A 17,626-nucleotide genomic window follows, 5' to 3' on the forward strand; every position below is an offset into this window, starting at 1 on the left:
ATTAGTGTCGGTTTAAAGTTGGTCTTTCGTATGGATACCGATCAACCTATAATTTGAAAAGAAACAACACATAAGTTAATATGCATTCTAGGTGGTGCATGTGAACTAACACTTTGACAACGGAGTGTATGTATAGTTTCTTTCGTATGCATAGTTAGTTCAAAAACATCGTATTGCTATGGAGGCGATGGATGATAGTCTCGGTGATGCGGCAGAGAATGTGTGAGTTGTATGCTCATTTTGCTAACGTTAATTTTACCTTCGTATAACTGTTATGACTATTATCTGTTCATTATTTGCATTTGGTCCGTTATAAAAAAAAACCAAGCACAGCATGTTGGATTAGTGGAAAACTTTTGCTAAATTAAAAAAACGTTAGCAGAAATGCTTAATAATAATGCTCAATAACTGATTTAAAAAATGAGAAGATAGATGAGCTTGGGAGGGAAAAGGTGTAATGAAAGCCTACACGATCAGCATCAACTGGACCCTCAGCAAATTGGTTACATACATTAGTATACAGATAGACTCAGATGCATGGCACGTCTAAATTCAGCAGGTCGCGCCATGTGCTCAGATACAGTTATCCTAACGTACCCTTCTTTAATTTATAAATTATAAATATTGCAAGTATTATTAATATAAATATCTTCAAGGTTATCAGTTAAAATTGAGCGGCAACAAACTGATTGTTTTGTATAATAGAAAAAAAAAACTATTATATATTTATTCAATTCCACAACTTGTGCACAAATATAGGTAAGGGTTGCTGTATATAAAGTGTGTGTCGTTCAAACGGAAACAACGTTGCACTTTGATAAGTTTGAACCAAGCAAGTTTACACAGCCAATTCTTTTTCGAAACTTTTTTCTTAACAAAATAAAATAAGATGGCTTCCGTTTGTTTTTTAGTGATTGGCCGTCTCGATGGTTGGATATCTCAAAGGTTCTCGACCGCAGCGGGCCGTTATCTGTTCCAGACTTTGAAGCTGGTCTGTTCAATATGATTCGAAATCAGTGTAAAATTCTCGTCATTGGAGCAGGCGGGCTTGGTTGCGAACTCCTCAAAAATCTTGTTTGTATCTCTTTGTTTTTTTTTTTTATATTTAGATCATAAAATTAAAAGCTGTTGAGTGCTTCTTAACAGGGTCTATCTTTCTACTATCTTTACAATAGTCTTTTCTATTTTTATATATATTATTCTGTTTCTACTAGCTTTACAATATTATTACGATATGCGAGAGAGGTAAATGGTCCTGCAAATGGTTACGAAACTTACAGTACAGCAAATGCGCAATGAGAATGGGTTGTTCATTTTTCGTGTCCAACTAATTGAAGTACTTGATATGAGCCCTAGAGACTCAACCCTTGTGTAGCTTTACTTTAATATTTTTCAGGAATAGCTGTACAATGGTATTCGAGAGCTTTTTTGTCTATACGTTTCTGAAGCTTATGCATTAACCTAATAAAAGATTGCACTTCCTAATTTCAAATTTGCAGGCAATGATGGGCTTCGTGAATATTCACGTAATCGATATGGATACAATCGATTTATCGAACCTTAATCGGCAATTTCTTTTTCGGGAAAAAGATATCGGCAATTCAAAGGCTGAAGTAAGTATTTTTTTTCTGTTCTTTGCTTTTTTACATAGTACCCAACGAATGGGCGGACAAACATTTGTTGTTGAGAATTCTGTACTCGCAATTTGGTTTTTATATTTCTTACGTACCGTTTACCGAAATAACAATTTAACTGAAGCATGGAAAAAATGTTTATTTGGCATTCAGCGTTACTATTCATAATAGTGCATTAACAAAATTACCTTTATGTATCGTAACCATTTCTTCCTCATTATCATATCTTTGTTTTTTTAATATAAGTGGTTTGTTTCAGCAGCTTACAGACTCGTAGCTATAATTAATTGTTTCATGTATGCTTGGTCGCACCTGATTTTATGACGCCAGCATGCTCAATTGACAGTTTTGAGGTTCGGTTAATGCTGCATTTCTCACTAGTGTAATGAGGAATTTGAAAAAAAGAAGATTAAATGAAAAACATAATAAGGTTTCGGTAAAGTTTTAGAAGGTTTAAATTTAACTTTTGCTTTTGCATTGCAGAACGGAAAAGCCTGCGCAGTACGTTTCGTTTGTGCTTCCTTTTAAAAGAAGAATGAAAAGAGTTGTGAGGTATATACAACTAAAGATAACAATGTCTTACCATCCTTTACTTTTAGGTTGCTGCTGAATTCATTAATAACCGCGTGCCTGGCGTCAAAGTAACGCCATATTTCGCCCGAATCGAGGATAAACCCGTCGAATTCTACGAAACCTTCAGTATCATTGTTTGCGGTCTTGACGCAATTGCTCCTCGAAGGTATTGCCATTAATGGTGGAAAATCATACAACAGATACTCACATTCTTTTTTTACCCGACAACCTGCGGGTTGCGTATTTTATTTAAACTTGAATGGGCTTCCGAACGTCAGAAGAAAATAGGTATTATATTTAGCATGCAGCAGGGCGATGCGTCAGACATAATACGATTAGTTGGAGTGGATTTACCACAACGATAACTTTAACCATGACTATGTTCTCTTAAAGTTATTTTTAACTTAAGTCAGTAAGATGATTTCAATTCGCGCAAAACAGATATAATTTCCTCTTAACAAGCACTTTGATTTTACGATTTGCTGAAAGTTGTAAAGTCGACTCGGGGTACTTGTTGTGAGATTGTCACAGTTGTGCAGTTGTATCCTACTTTTCATTCATTTATTATTGCTTACTTTGTATAGATGGATCAATCGATTAATATGCTCAATGTGCGAATACAATGATGACGGCGAACTACAACCAGATACTGTACATCCCCTTGTCGATGGCGGAACCGAAGGATTCAAAGGGAATGCAAGGCAAGTAGTCACTCCTTGTCTGTGTATTTTGAAATACGCGAATATTAGTTATATTGTATATAGTTAATCTTGGTATAACTAATTTCTGTCGTCTTTATTTTTCTAGAGTAATTGCCCCAGGCTTGACTGCATGCGTTGAGTGCATACTTGATTACTATCCACCGCAGGACAAGTTTCCTATGTGCACATTAGCGCAGACCCCACGCCTACCAGAACACTGCGTTGAATATGTGAAAATAGTTCAGTGGCCAAAGGACAATCCATTTGGTGGAGGTATGACTGCAGTAGTGTAGCAGAGCACTAAAATGATTGCTTGGTGTTGGGTATCTAATCATGATTTCAGAAAAATCAAAAATTGTTAACGCCATCTCGATAGCTGGAGTCATCGATGTTTTGTTAGATCCAATGCTATATCATTTGATCTAGTAATTGTTCCAGTATCAGAAATAGGCTTATGCCCAGGCTGCCTTTTTAGGAAAAACCTATTACAAAACTTTGAATGTCCAATTCCACATTCCTTTCTTACGTAGCCATTGGTCACTCGATGACTATCATTAGGCAAAAGCAGCTTGAATGAAAGCACTTATATAAAATAATCTATTACTACATGATGTGGGCTATTGATACATCACCCACAAACCAGTTACTGAAAAAAAGATTTATGAAATTATCCATATGAAATCTGAGACAAGGCATACGGAATAATGTATATTAACAGGATAGACTAATGGACTAGCAAAATACACTAATTTCGCGTCATCTTGTTACAGAATCCACTGAGATTGATGGAGATAATCCGGAACATGTCGCATGGATTCACGAGCGTTCGGTGGAACGAGCTGCCCAACATGGTATTCTCGGGCCAACTTATCGGCTGACTCATGGCGTAATCAAAAACATCATTCCTGCTGTTGCCTCCACGAACGCAGTTATTGCTGCTATTTGCGCCAATGAAGTTTTTAAAATTGCATACTGGTACGTGCTTATAGATTAATGGTCAGACAAAATACGTTTCGGCTATTCTAAGGTATGGTAAATAAATAGGTCAATAAACAACGTATCAAAGGTATTTGAATTTCCGCAAATATACCGGGTATCTTAAAATAAGTATATGCAGATTATATTCTTATAATTTCGATTTCCATTTACAAGAATCTCTATTCAAATTCAAAAGAATATAAATAAAGTGTATAACTTTCTTACTACCGCAGAAGTTCGTAATTAGCACCGTGCTGGTTAGTACACCTCTAATAATATCCGGCTCTTAATTTACAATTTAACGATAAAGATTTTCTTAGTGTTGTAGCGCGTTATTGCTCAACTGTGGCTTTTAAATTTTTTAGCGTGATTGGTTTTTCGGTGCAGACCTCATTTTTGAAGTGTCTTCGCAGAAAAAAAGTCAGAAAAATGAACAGCTTGTTATGAGACTACTTCCTTTAAATCATTCGTTTGGAAAGTTTGGCACCAAGATATGTTTGTACATCACAATGATAGTGTGAAAATAAATTTCACCACAGCCCGCCCGAGTACGTAGTACTGTCAAAAAGGAATACTTTAATTAATGTTTTGCGCGAAATATCGCACCGCACTGTAACTTCTGGTAAGTTTACTTAGTAACATGTGGATCTTCAATCCCTTTCTATTTGCAACGATACTGAACGATTGAACCAGTTAATTTGGATGTAGCTTCATCACTTCAAGCAATCTGGCCCGAAAACCAGGTGTCCTATTTACACTTTTCCAAGTACCATTCGCAAAATCCTTGTTTGGTCAAGAACATGCTCGTTAATAACATGCACAATTGTTGAAATATAATTTGTCGAGTGCGATGGATATTTGATTTGCTGATGTCAAGCTTAAGACTTGGTTGCCTTATAGATTTTGGGAATGTTTCGTTATAGCTTTCCAGTACGCTTTAATACTGGCTAGTGAAGACCATCGATGTTTTTTGTATTCCGAAAAATGTTCAACGATTCCATTGATTTCAAACTTATCCTTTATCCGTCTAAATATAATTCGCGTTGGCGGATCTGCTTAAAATGCCTTGCAATATTTTTTCTGCTATATTTTTACACTCCTAATCGTATACAAAAATATTTTTTGCTCAAAAATTAAATTTTGGTTCATCTTTTATTTCCGACTAATTATAACTTAAAAAGAAAGAATAATTAGAAAGTTATGATCTTTTAAATAGTGCGCACATTCCTTTGGGATACCCCGTGTCATAGGTGACCTTGATTATAGTACTATAAGGAAATGCTGTTACGGCAAAAATCTTTTTGGTCTAAATGAGATGCAAAAAAACTGCCATCCATCCATGTGCCTACCCCAATTTACAATCTTTGAACGCCAGTGCATTTAAAGTTCCCACAAAGATCGAATCCACAATATTTTAAACACAAGTGACATATTACTATTCGAAAACATCATTCCTATTGTCCACCTAACAGGTTTTAATTTTTGGTAATTCTCTTTCCATTTTGTTGTTAAATAATACAACCTATAATTTAAGAATTTTGCGTACTTACACAAGCGAATCATGGACTTTGTAATTTGCGGTCATTCTTTGTGCTCTCTATAGCGCCCTCTGGCGGCATTGGGCCAAAACAGTTTTGTTTAGTGCAAAGTCAGGTTGCCCGTGTGTGCACAAGAGAGAAAGAAATTGTGCATTCATTGTTATAAGAAAATTATATTTGCTAGTAAATTATTTACATAGTCGCGTGGCGTAAAAGTAATTCCTTGGTATATGTTCGTTCTACGTTTGTAGCAAATTACAACCTATGTGTTTATTCAATGTTGTTTTAATATTTGAACCTCACCGCACCGTTGTTGGGTGCACCTGTTGGCATTGTGCCACGGCCGGTGTATTGTGAGGTTAATGACAGACGTCGCGTGATACTATTATCGAGTTTCGCAATTGATAAGGTGTTGTATTATATAATTGGCATTTATTTGATAGTGTTTTTTTCCCACTCTATTTTTATTATATATTTGAAAACATAATTATTCTGCATTGCAATAAAAATATTTTTTATTCGTTAAGCAAATTTGGCTAAACAATGATGAGTAGGTTTTACAGATAAGTGAGACAAATGGACAAATGAAGTTAGGTAAAGATGAAGCACGTACGAAAACAGCAATATCCTGAGATTCCACATTAATTAATTAATTAAACGCATCTAGAAACGACCGGTTTGGTTTGATACTTTATCTTTACACATTCTATGCATTAGTGGACTATATTACTGATTACTTTCATAAATATGATTCGCGTGTAGATATTTGTTGTCCAAAAGTCTCGTACTTTTTAATACAGAATTTTTTTTTCATTTCAGCTGTTACCCAAACCTTAAGTCATACGTTAGTTTTAACGACTCATACGGAATTTTTACAAACACTCATGAAGCGGAGAGACTGCCTGATTGTATGGCATGTTCAATAAAGCCCCGAAATCTCACCTTTAAGGAAGAGGTACGTTTCACCATCGCATGTGCCAAAGCAAAAAAGAGACTGACATGTTTCATTCAATATAAATAAAAAAATGTGTTCTGGTTATTTCGTAAACTATACAATGTTGTGTCTGATCCCATTGAGTACTACAACGTATTCCTCACTGAGTTACTACTACCACTGTTATTGTTTTTTACAAATAAGGAAAACTGGATATATTATGCCACTTCTATTACTCCTATTAAATCCTACATTTAATTATATGAATTGTATGGATGTCTTTTCATCTCAGACGACACTTGGTGATGTACTAGACTTTTTGAAGGAGTCTTCACAATACCAGATGATGAATCCTGGTGTTACAACAACAACAGAATCCGGCAACAAGACGCTTTATATGCCTGGAATTGCAGCGCTTGAGAATGCCACGAAAGAAAACCTTGAAAAGACCCTTATTGGTAAGTTACTATTTCAATCAATACGTTTGATTCAATGACTCCACATATTGTGTCAAATATTCTACTGTAGTATCTGTTTTGAATCATGGTCAGTTTTCCAAGTACGTTCAATTTTACGGTACCTTGCTTTTTTGCTATGCGCTAGCGATGCAGGCTTTGCTTGAGTAGGTAAGAATGGGACTAGAGTGCTAATAAGTAGAATTCAAGCTGATTGAGTACGTGATATGGATATCTTAATAGATGGGCTACATTTGTTCCTAGCGATTCGGAAGTTTTTGTTAAAAACGGCAGGATCTATCTTCGGGAATTCGTGGAAAACGTTTTGTACTTTTGTTATCGCTTCTATGATGACCGTAACAAGATTTTTTTGTGGTAATCTCTTATTGTTTCAGAGTTAGGATTTGTAAATGGTCAGCAGATACTTGTCAACGATAAGACCTCTCCAACAGGGTTCACCTTCAACATTTATTTTAAATAAAACAGCAATACCGAAGCAAATTGAGTCGTATATGCGGATTTCGGATCTGATCTACAGTCGCCAATGGAGAAAGAATATTGCTGGGTTGAATGGATTTTTTTATATTTAGTGTCTTTATTCGCATTGTTTCCTCTACTTGTTGAGTATTTATTTTTTAACACTTAATTAAAAATATTATAGTTAGCTATATGCGCGTTATTATTTGATGGGTGTAATAACTTTTGGTATCTAATTTGCCCTTGCTTTGAATTCCTTTCCGACGAATATTTAATTTCTCAAAGCTGAAACACCAATTTGCTCAAAGACAGCTTACAGGTTTGTTACCACCTAACACGGCAGAACCTTGTGCTCTTTTTTTCAGTACTTGCAAAAATATTAAATTTGGTCATCCTACAAATTCAGAACTGGAAAATGTCCCTGCCAGCATTGTTTGCTTATGTTGCTTGTTCATTTTGTTAAAAAGTGTTAATAATACACTACACTATCTAATTTTTGGAAGGTGTTTTATTCTACTATTAGTTCGCTTCTCATAAACGCTGTGCGCTAACAACACCACTTTTACCTATTGTCATTCATTAATGAGTTCATAACACTAACTTATAACGCTCTATTTTAGCAGAGGCCGCTTGGTAAACAAAATATGATGATCCGAATCATTTTGCTATTAGAACATAGTAAAACTGTTAGTTACGAAAACCTGCAATAAAAGCAACCGGTTGTGTGTCCATATTCCTTACGATTAAACACAAACACAGTGTAAATTTTTTGTAACGGAGAATTAGTATTATTGTTAATCACATAGCACTCGTTGGATCGGCGGTTTAATTGTTGAGCTATCTAGATGAATATTAATTTTAATTTAAAAACCCTACAAATTGCGTAGAAGTCTAGATTTTCAATCTACAACTAGAATTCGTCCTTTATAGAAGGCAGAATTTAAACCTGTGATAGACCTGTATCATACTGCATTCGCGTGCGTCGATTTAAGCATGTGATGAAAACAGCGGTTCAAAAACCCGAAAAAAACTAAGTCCGTTGAATGAATAGCAGGTTAAAGGGAAAATTTCTCAGCTTGATAGTAGTTTTCTATGCTGTTGGATCATTTATAAGGCCCTTACCATGAAGCAAACTCAGTCCACGATTTCTAAACTATGTGGGTTAATAAATTAAAATTCATTATTTACTCCACCACCTGTTTTCTAAAAGTTAGAAACTCTTAACACGATCCTCTGTTAATGCCCGTTAAACCCAATTACCAAAAATGAATAAAAAAAAAAAAGAGAAACATTCTTTTTGAGATATTTAGCAAACGTCTTTCAATTGGTGGAAACTCTCTTCGTATTGTCAATCAAACTTTAACTCATGCGCTGTTGTCTCAGTAGCATATATCTGCATTTGAGAAAAAATTAGCATGCAGCCTCTTTGCAGATACTTTTCAAATTACTAGCGCACTGTAAAGTAATAAAGATCCCATAAACAAAAAAAAACGTAGAACTTTCAAGCTTGGAATAATTTAACTAAGAAGTTTTCAATGCCTGTTATCGCCATTTGACCTATTAAACCATACAAGCTTCAGACAAGGTTATTAAGATATTCATATGGTATAGGTATTGTACATCACTTACAAGCGCCCGCCATTTCCAACATAGTATTTACAGCAACAACGACAAATAAGTCGCTTTTCGATTTAAGGGGCCCAGAACTGGTCCAAATAATTTACATGTATCGAACATAAAGGGTTGATGAACCATTACAAATAAAGTTTATATTTCATATCGACTGTTAATCATACAATGCGTAAAACAACCCACAGGAAGCGACTTGTCTCTTCATTTGGAGCTGTGTTATATAATTATATTTTTTTATGACGTTCCGGCCAGGGTGCCGTCATAAAGGCATTGCCACTAGAATTCGTTGACTTTTACCGCACCGGATGTTTTCAGATCGACGGAGTTTGACACCAGACAGCATTTGGATGTCTGCAACCTTTTCGCTTCCTAGCGTGCACGCGTGTACATAGTGTACTATTTTTACCAAAACTTTGCAGAAAAATGGCCAAGCGCACGAAGAAGGTCGGAGTCGTTGGAAAGTACGGCACCCGTTATGGAGCTTCGCTTCGAAAAATGGTAAAGAAAGTTGAAATTACCCAACACGCCAAGTACACTTGCACATTCTGCGGCAAAGAAGCCATGAAACGGACCTGCGTCGGCATCTGGAACTGCAAGTCATGTAAGAAAACTGTCGCCGGAGGAGCGTACGTGTTTTCCACCACGGCTGCTGCTACAGTTCGCTCTTCGGTTCGACGTCTTCGTGAGACCAAGGAAGTTTAAGGAAATTACAATAAACACACCTGACGTTTTGCCAATGGTCATCGACTTGAGGCAGGCCGTCGGCATTGTTTTGTATTTCACTGCTGTTTTTATTGTGAATGCTGCTATCTATTATTACTGTGCCTTTTCAATAGACGCCTGGATGCGGATAAATGTGATTTGTTGGTGCTTAAGGAAAGCAGCGTATGAAAGTAGTAACTTTCAGCTTTCCTTTGTAAAACCTCGTGAACGTGCTTATCGACTTGTTATAAGAACGCGTCCTCTGATGAAATTGATAATTGTATTGTTGGATCAAACCACAGACCACGACAGTTCCATTAGAAGTACTTAATACTATCTACTGCTGTTAAGAGTGACTAGAATCAGAGAGACTAGACCAGAATAGAGATGCTTGGGTAAAAAATGCAAAAATCGTTAACTCAGCTTGGCAAGGAGCTGCACAAGTCTACCGATTTGTTACAAACAGTAATAGCCATTTGTCAGGGCACATGTTGGAACATAGCGAACATTTGTGGGAGAACGTCTTGGGCCTCTGAATAAAAACCAACCTTTTATTCTAGCTCTTATTTTGGAAATCATAAGGATGAGTGACGTTTAAATGAGTAATGTCTATAAACTGCAATTCTGGGCCGAATGATCTATTTCGTATTTCATAAGAAAATTTCTTTATAGTTTTTTTAAAGTTATGAATTTCTTAAGTGTTTTTGAAATTAAGTTCTTACACTCTGCTCTAAAGCTCAAATCAACAGGTGAGGATATAAGTTAAACATAAGTAATTCTACGAATTCTTAGCGAAACAAATGCTGCATTGCAAGTTTAAGTGCGTACGGGCTTGCATTTATCTTCACTAACAAAGATGGGAGAAAAGATCTGGTACATTTAATTAAAACGCAAAAGTCATAATTGACTTTACAACCCAACGATTCTCATGTTTCGTGCTCGACTAGAGTTATATCATCACATGTTTTTCAGTGCCCACTCATCTTGTTGGTCGAAAACTAAAGTTGCAGAATTTCTAGGCTTTTTAGATGAGCAGAAATTAAGGAAAAAACTTTCAGTTGAGATCGACTGAAACTTTAATGAAAATATTTAGTGTGTATTCCGTTTCGTATAATGGAACTCCAGTTACATTTAGTCTGATTACCTTAATTCGAATTACACATATTTCGAGTTTCACCCTCTTGTGTCACAAAAATGAGGCAGAATGAGAATCAAAGAAAATGAGGATTTTATGAAGCATAAGCTTATCAACACAGGCTGTGATGAGCCCCTATTCAACAGAATTTGCTCTTTCTTATGTTCAAATGGTATGTCATGCACAACTTTCACGCCCGGATTTTTTCACATTTTTCGACTTTTCTAAGTTTAAGTGAACATTTCTCTGCGCGCGTATTTAGCAGTATCTATGTATTTTCATGTACTTTCGGCTAAATTCCTAAAAAATTCTTCTAAGTGGTACATTTCCGTTTGACCCTTCTATTCGTTTTTATTCTAGTTGTAAAAAACGATGGCCCGTTAAAATATCTCTTGTAAACCTGAAATCTGTAGTTAGGTTTTCTGTCCCTAAAGTTATAGTAAAAATAAAATACGCAATCTTAATAGCAAAAAATATACACGGTTGTCACTGTTTATTAAGTTTGCTTATTGCATTGCTTTAACGCAACTAATAGTAGAATAGTAAGCTATATAGTCATAATATTTTTTTAAGTTTCAGTGGTGTGTAGTCACAGCAAACAAGCATTGCTATAATCATAAATCGACGATCCTTTGAGTAATAATATACAGTTATCGTCACAACGCAAAACATCACCTAAAGTCACCCGCTTGAGCGACAGGACCATCTGTTGTCTATGTCGCACATGGCTGTTTCATCGGTCACCTCCTCATTTTCAGTATTCTTATCTGTAGAGTTGTTTCATATTCACATTAGTGCAATTTTTCTTTTCTTTTAAACCTTTTATTCTATAGTTTTATATCATATCTTTTTGTCGCAATTTGCAGCAAGAGTAGCAGCGTTAAGGCAAGCTTTCGTCTGTGGGGCAGTTTTTTTTACTTTTATGCTTCCGCTGAATGTGTGCATACCCTGGAAATATATCTAAGCTGCTGATAGCATTTGATTTCTTAAGAGTTTCATTTCGCAAAGATGTGCCATAAGTATTGAGGAGGTCTGGTACCCGTGTACCAACAATCCAAACTGCGCTGTGTCTCTAAACGTTATAATAAAAGACAAATAAATTAAATTTGCATTAATTAATACATTACATTCGGCACCACTTCGCAGTTCTACACTTGATTAGTTTAGAAATGTTCAATCGAATTCCAAGAACGAAGTAATCATTCAGCGTCATCTAAAGCTGCCATGAGCTGACAATTGATTAACCATTCAATATTGTATATATATGTAATCATGACTGTAAATATTCGAAACCAAGCCAATTCAACGTGCCGTAGATACCGAGAATTTATAAATATTACCCTGTTACCTTGCTTTATCGGGAGATTTCGGAACTTACTCAGCATTTCCATTTATATCGTATCTACATTTCTGGTCACTACGACAAAACCCACATCACATTGCTATCAACTGTTATCGATATCATCGAAATTGTTGGCAATGCCTTGCATATATTTGGCATATTACTGACTTGTCTGGGATTGCAAAGCGCTATACTGACACCACAACGTCGCCACAACTCACGAACTTTTAAGCCATTATTCGTCGACACAATCATAATGGGCATATTTATCAAAAGCTTTGTAACACAGTTGCTGTAAGATATAATAATACAGTCAACGGCTGATAACAATATCATTGTTTAGCGCAGTGGTTTAGCAGCAATGCTCTTAGGACAAGACACATCAAGCTTAAGAGATCATAGAAAATATATGTAACGATCGTCAAAAACAGGAGTTTCCATTTTCTTTGGTAGTCCTAATGTCGGTACCTCTTTGTCTTCTGTTTCGAATATGACAAGGCTAGCTGACGACAGAAATATCTGTTCGAGGAAATTCATATTCATCTGTTCACTTATATTTATGAATGTTTAGTTTTATTTGATAAATGGCAACCCGTCGAGTGAACGTTCTCTGCTGCACACAACTACTCGGGAACACCTTTTCTTGACATATATGTATATACACAAACTTGTTGAAGTAATGCACACGCTCTTTTTCTTTTACCAGCGTGCCTACATTCATCGCATACTGTACATATACAGCGCGACCATATTCACTGTAGTTTTACGACAGTGTCAATTATTCATTTTTGCGCAGCATTTCCATATACAGGAAGTATTCAGCGCGTCTTACGCTTCCGAGATTGAATTTCTCTACTTTAAAGTGTTTCAGCTCTGTGCTTTTCCACACGCCTTTGGGCAACAGTGCTAGTTAATAATAAAAGGTTAAGCAGTCAACGGTGTTGTAATATACAGCTATTAACCTACTAATGAGGCGCAACGGACTTTGATGAAAGGAAGGCATTGATACAGAAGATGAATTGTTTGGCCTGCGCATCGTTGTTGAGAGTCACTGTGCGCAACAGCTCGTTCTTGCAACAAGCTGTATCTTTTAAAGCGAACACCAGACTTACACGGGCTCCATCTTGACCGTTGCTCCGATACTGCGCGAACCCGTACTTCCAGAGGTACTCCTTACTCGCAATATCGTACAGCGCAAAGCCCATATTCCAATCGATAGTTAACGAAGCGGCCTTGTTTTCAAATTGTACACTAAAAGTTTTACTGCTCAGTGTAATTACGCTCAAATACGTGCACAGAGCCCAGGCACGTTCCAGCACCGCTGTAGATTGACCTCCCGGTGGCAGTGAAAACCGAACACAGTGGTGTGGTGTTTCTAGGACGTAATGTCTTGATGTCAAAGCTAAGTCGATACATTCAGCGTCTGGTTGAAGCGAACATTGATAAGCCTTGTAGACAATCTGGCAGTCGTCAAACTCTGTAAGGGATGCTGGCGCCCGATCGAACTGGTAAACCGAGGCGCCCTTTAAAGCAAGGAACAGAGGAAGCGTGCGTTGACGATTCCATGGAAAATAGCACTTTTTGCTGATCCAATCCATCCAATGAATTTTGTTTGCCTCCTCTTGATTGCGATTTAACTGCTCAATCTGTAATCAAAGCAGCCATTCCACAGAGGTGTGATTGCTAGTACAGTAAGGACATTTTTCGTAGTGGACAACAAACGACTTGAATTCTAAAAGGAGGTAACTAAGAAGAACTTGGTTAAATCTGTTAATATCTAAAGCTATGCAATAACAATTTAAGCCGACCAAAGTGGGCGATTTCGAAATTACAGAGATACAATTTTGAATAGGAAATCTGATATACTTTGTCCAGTTGATGTAGAACCCCTAACTACGTCTATAATGTAAATGTTTTAGGTATGACTGAAGTCCACGAATGACTGACAAAACTTTTTAATTACCGGGATGATATTACGGCAACGAGTAAGTGAGCAAAAACATGTATGATGAGTTATATAGAGACCTTGTGGTCATTGCATCGTTGCACGGCTGCATGTATTGTACGGAGCCACGTCTCCCGCTCTCCTCGATCCGTACACTGTACGATGGTCTCCTCCTTTGAAGAACACGCTTGAACTTTAAATGCCCTCTGCTCTTCCATTTCCTGTACGTATGCAAAGAGAAGCTCCACATAAGCCGCCTGCGTACCCCCTTCATCATCCTAGTGTAATACCGGGAAAGCAAAATTACCGTTAACGGAAGTTATTTTCATACCTACATATGTATATATATATATATATATATATATATATATTTTTTTTTTTTTTTTTCCCTTAAACTATTTTAAAGAGGCACATTCGCGTAACCGCTAAAAATGGAGTATCCATGGGTATTCAACTCACATGGTTTCGGGTATAGTTCATAGAGGTCAAACGAGCTCGCTCAGCCTGCTAGGCGGTCATTTACTGCGATGTTTAAACGCAAAACGGTACTTCAGCACAGTCAAAGGCAGAAATAAATACCGGAAAATGTTTATATAGAATTGATCTCCTTTTATGTTGTAGAAGTCAGATTGGAGTGCTAACCTTTTTAAGTAGAGATGCAACTTCCCGATAGTGCTTTACTGTTAGAATAACACGTTCCCCTGCACTTCGGAGTAGTTCAGTTGCCTGCTCCCTGCTAAGGCCTCGTGTCGGCACTTCATTCACTTTGACTATAGCGTCGCCGACATAGAGCTTGATCGAAGAGCTGTCCGCGCGGAGAATTTTCGAGATAATAATCGGAAGGTTGTGTTCATGTCCTCCTTTAATAGCTACTCCAAAGCCGCCTTCCGGTCGACGGGGTAGCGCGATCACACGCTCCTAAGCAAAAAAATAGAGACAAATACAGCAAAGTCGGCCTTGAGTGACTCGTCACGGTGCCTTTGTCATCTAAAAAATCGGAAATCTCTATAAGCAAATCTTAGCATGACAAATAAATGAGTATTCATGTAACCTTTTTTTATTTTATACCTTTGCTAAGCTTCATATAGTATGTATCCATGTCTCGTATAATATTTACGTTACGCTAAAGTGACCGTTTTAAAATTATATATATACATATGCAGGTTGGTGCCTCATCCAAACTCAGGTCATCCAAACTGGGGAAAATTTGGCGGGTTGTTTTTCGTAACACGCATGCATTCATTTGCTGCTCCTGGTAAAATAAATAAAAAAATAAAAAAACTAACTCGCTGGGGTGAAGAACAGTGCGTCGTTTTCAGAATTTAAGTAAGTATCAGCTATTATTCGATCTTTTCACACTGGGCGAACGACCTACAAAGACTAAAAGCGTGTTTTTTACCCGAAATCGATGGTCTACGTAGCCTCTGTTTCCAAGCTGGTTCACCGAGGAAATCCGAGGAAGACTTTTCATGAGCCAAACAGAATGATCCTCAATAGAGTGTAAATTCAAAGAGATTGAAACTTCCTCAAAGTGGCATAAAAATACAATTTTTGATAAACTTAGGTTTAAAGCACCTTTTAATGAGTTTACACCCACCATTCTTATTATTCACGATAACTATTAAAATGATATTTACTGATTACAGAAGAAATGTTTTAAAAATGATTAGTTAGTGTTTTAGGTCCGCATTCGAACCGTAACCGCAACGGATGGTGGTTACATTGAGTAAACATAACCGTCAAGAATTACACTTCCAACACAAGCAAAAAATTCGCTGACATATCTGTTCTTCTTTACATACAAAGCAGAAGTAAGATTCTTATTTTACATATGCCACAATATATATATATATATATATATATTGCCATCAATGAGTGGTTTTGATTTGTTAAGGCACGAGTATTTCATGCCTTAATCTACTATCAAAACTACTTGTGGTATTGTGTGTTCTATCAGTGACCAACGGGATCAACTAAAATTATTTAATCCGATTATGTAATAATATAGCATAACAAGAGGCTTTCCTCCTAAAGTTTTTATCATGGACATCCTATAATTGGTCAACTGCAAAAAAAAAACACGCCAGAGACAAGTAATATAATTAGTATATACCTTGTTGGGTACGGAATACTTGTTAGAGTTTCCTCCAGCATTCGGTATTATGAGAAGAACATGGTCACGCAGTTCAAGCTGTACTGTTACACGGTGCTTTCCGTTTGAAGAGCAGATGAACATCATCGTCGAGTGCTGGGCGAAACATAAGGACGATTGAAGTAAATTCCAGTGGCTCCTTGCAATCTGGTCTTTTTATACTGGCTTGACTACAATAAAGGCTTCGATTTCTGCTCCAATACGTAGTAGTAACAGCCCCTACTTTCGTCGGATTGCACTCAGAAGCAGTCCTTCATGATGACATATTACATGATCCATATGACTGTCGCTCCATTTAATACACTTTGTTCGCGTGGCTGAACCCCATTGGGAATCAGCTGGCTCCTAGGCAGAATTAGCTATCCGCGGTCTTGCAGTCTGTTGTCATTCAGCCCTTTGTGCAATAGCTGGTAAGCCCTACATTCGGTGACCATCCATCATACACCAAATGACATGGATGGTACCTTCGCTGAAGGGAAGGACGCATATATATATAAGTATTTCCATTAGAATACAATGCTATAATGGCAGAAAGGTAATCTCGTGCTGAAGTCGATTTCTCTTGAGCCCTGAAACGGTTTGGCCTAAAGCTGTTGTAATACCCACTTATATATATATACATACATATATATGCTTGAAACTAAAGCAGCCATTATCCAAGCGGCAGCCGGCGTAATACTGTTATACAGACTGGTCAAAGCTCATGGAATTATGTCTCCAATTAGCATGTATAGGAAAGAGGTATACAAAGGAAGAAACTCCTGATCTTTAATGATGATTTCACAAAGGACACAGTACTAGCTTCAGATGAAATAGCCAAAAATAAGCTGTTGTCATAAATTGTGCTGGGATTTGATTTTAAGAAACTTTATCTTCAAAAAACTGATAAGTATTGTATAGTAAAGTTAGGAAATCACTCACCCGCATTAGATAGTTCGGGCAACGTTCGGTTCCATAAAACCTGAATAAAAAATAAAAATTATCATAGGCCCGAATGATTGATGTAAGACCAAGATAATCTATAAACCTACGTAGAACATTTTTTCTAATGCAAAAAATTTCGATAAACCTATCCTAACCCTACGCATTGAGCCCATGTGCGCGCTTCTTCTAAATAACTGCGGTGTCAACAGATCTCGACGGAACAACACTGGGATTGATTTATCTCAAGCTTTCGAAGCTATAATCTATACCATCGCATCACTTTAAAGTTCCTCGATATACCAGCAGTTCACATAAAAACGAAATTTGCTTTAGAATATTGACAAAATGAGTCATACACTTTTCCTATTTTTTCCCTTTAAAAAAACAATTAAATTTAAGGAATGAGCTCTTTCTGTATATACATATACAGAGATCTGACCAAGTTATTGTACGTGTCCCAATGAAGCGTCTCATGAATTGCATGTTATAAAAATTTCAAACTCC

General features: G+C 36.8%; 3 protein-coding genes across 4 annotated transcripts in view; 2 read left to right on the forward strand and 1 right to left on the reverse strand.

Annotated features, from left to right (window-relative positions):
- Uba3 (Ubiquitin-like activating enzyme 3) lies at nucleotides 1-8,044 on the forward strand. Its single transcript, XM_022835999.2, has 10 exons — nucleotides 1-222; nucleotides 912-1,074; nucleotides 1,500-1,613; nucleotides 2,234-2,373; nucleotides 2,792-2,908; nucleotides 3,015-3,181; nucleotides 3,679-3,883; nucleotides 6,244-6,379; nucleotides 6,651-6,816; nucleotides 7,209-8,044. The coding sequence occupies exons 1-10, from the start codon at nucleotides 179-181 to the stop codon at nucleotides 7,292-7,294; spliced, it is 1,338 nt and encodes a 445-aa protein (XP_022691734.1). The 5' UTR covers nucleotides 1-178; the 3' UTR covers nucleotides 7,295-8,044.
- A 1,118-nt stretch (nucleotides 8,045-9,162) lies between these two features.
- RpL37A (ribosomal protein L37A) lies at nucleotides 9,163-9,699 on the forward strand. The gene has a single exon (XM_022836003.2). It carries the CDS (start codon nucleotides 9,346-9,348, stop codon nucleotides 9,622-9,624), a length of 279 nt encoding a protein of 92 aa, XP_022691738.1. The 5' UTR covers nucleotides 9,163-9,345; the 3' UTR covers nucleotides 9,625-9,699.
- Nucleotides 9,700-11,219: 1,520 nt separating this feature from the next.
- The window catches only part of LOC111262031 (gamma-1-syntrophin), a 13,526-nt gene continuing 7,119 nt past the window's right edge, over nucleotides 11,220-17,626 (reverse strand). The window contains exons 2-6 of one of the 2 annotated variants that reach the window (XM_022836001.1): nucleotides 17,120-17,159; nucleotides 16,160-16,667; nucleotides 14,689-14,964; nucleotides 14,127-14,324; nucleotides 11,220-13,747 (exon numbers count right to left, since the gene is read on the reverse strand). In XM_022836001.1, the coding sequence (XP_022691736.1) occupies nucleotides 13,067-13,747; nucleotides 14,127-14,324; nucleotides 14,689-14,964; nucleotides 16,160-16,285 (1,281 nt within the window). In that variant the 5' untranslated portion in view covers nucleotides 16,286-16,667; nucleotides 17,120-17,159 and the 3' untranslated portion in view covers nucleotides 11,220-13,066. Of the gene's footprint in view, nucleotides 13,748-14,126; nucleotides 14,325-14,688; nucleotides 14,965-16,159; nucleotides 16,768-17,119; nucleotides 17,160-17,626 lie in introns of both variants that reach the window. The other variant, XM_022836000.1, reaches the window with a different exon arrangement.

This window comes from Varroa jacobsoni, unplaced genomic scaffold, assembly GCF_002532875.2.
Source record: "Varroa jacobsoni isolate VJ856 unplaced genomic scaffold, vjacob_1.0 scaffold_622, whole genome shotgun sequence".
Classification (NCBI taxonomy): domain Eukaryota; kingdom Metazoa; phylum Arthropoda; class Arachnida; order Mesostigmata; family Varroidae; genus Varroa; species Varroa jacobsoni.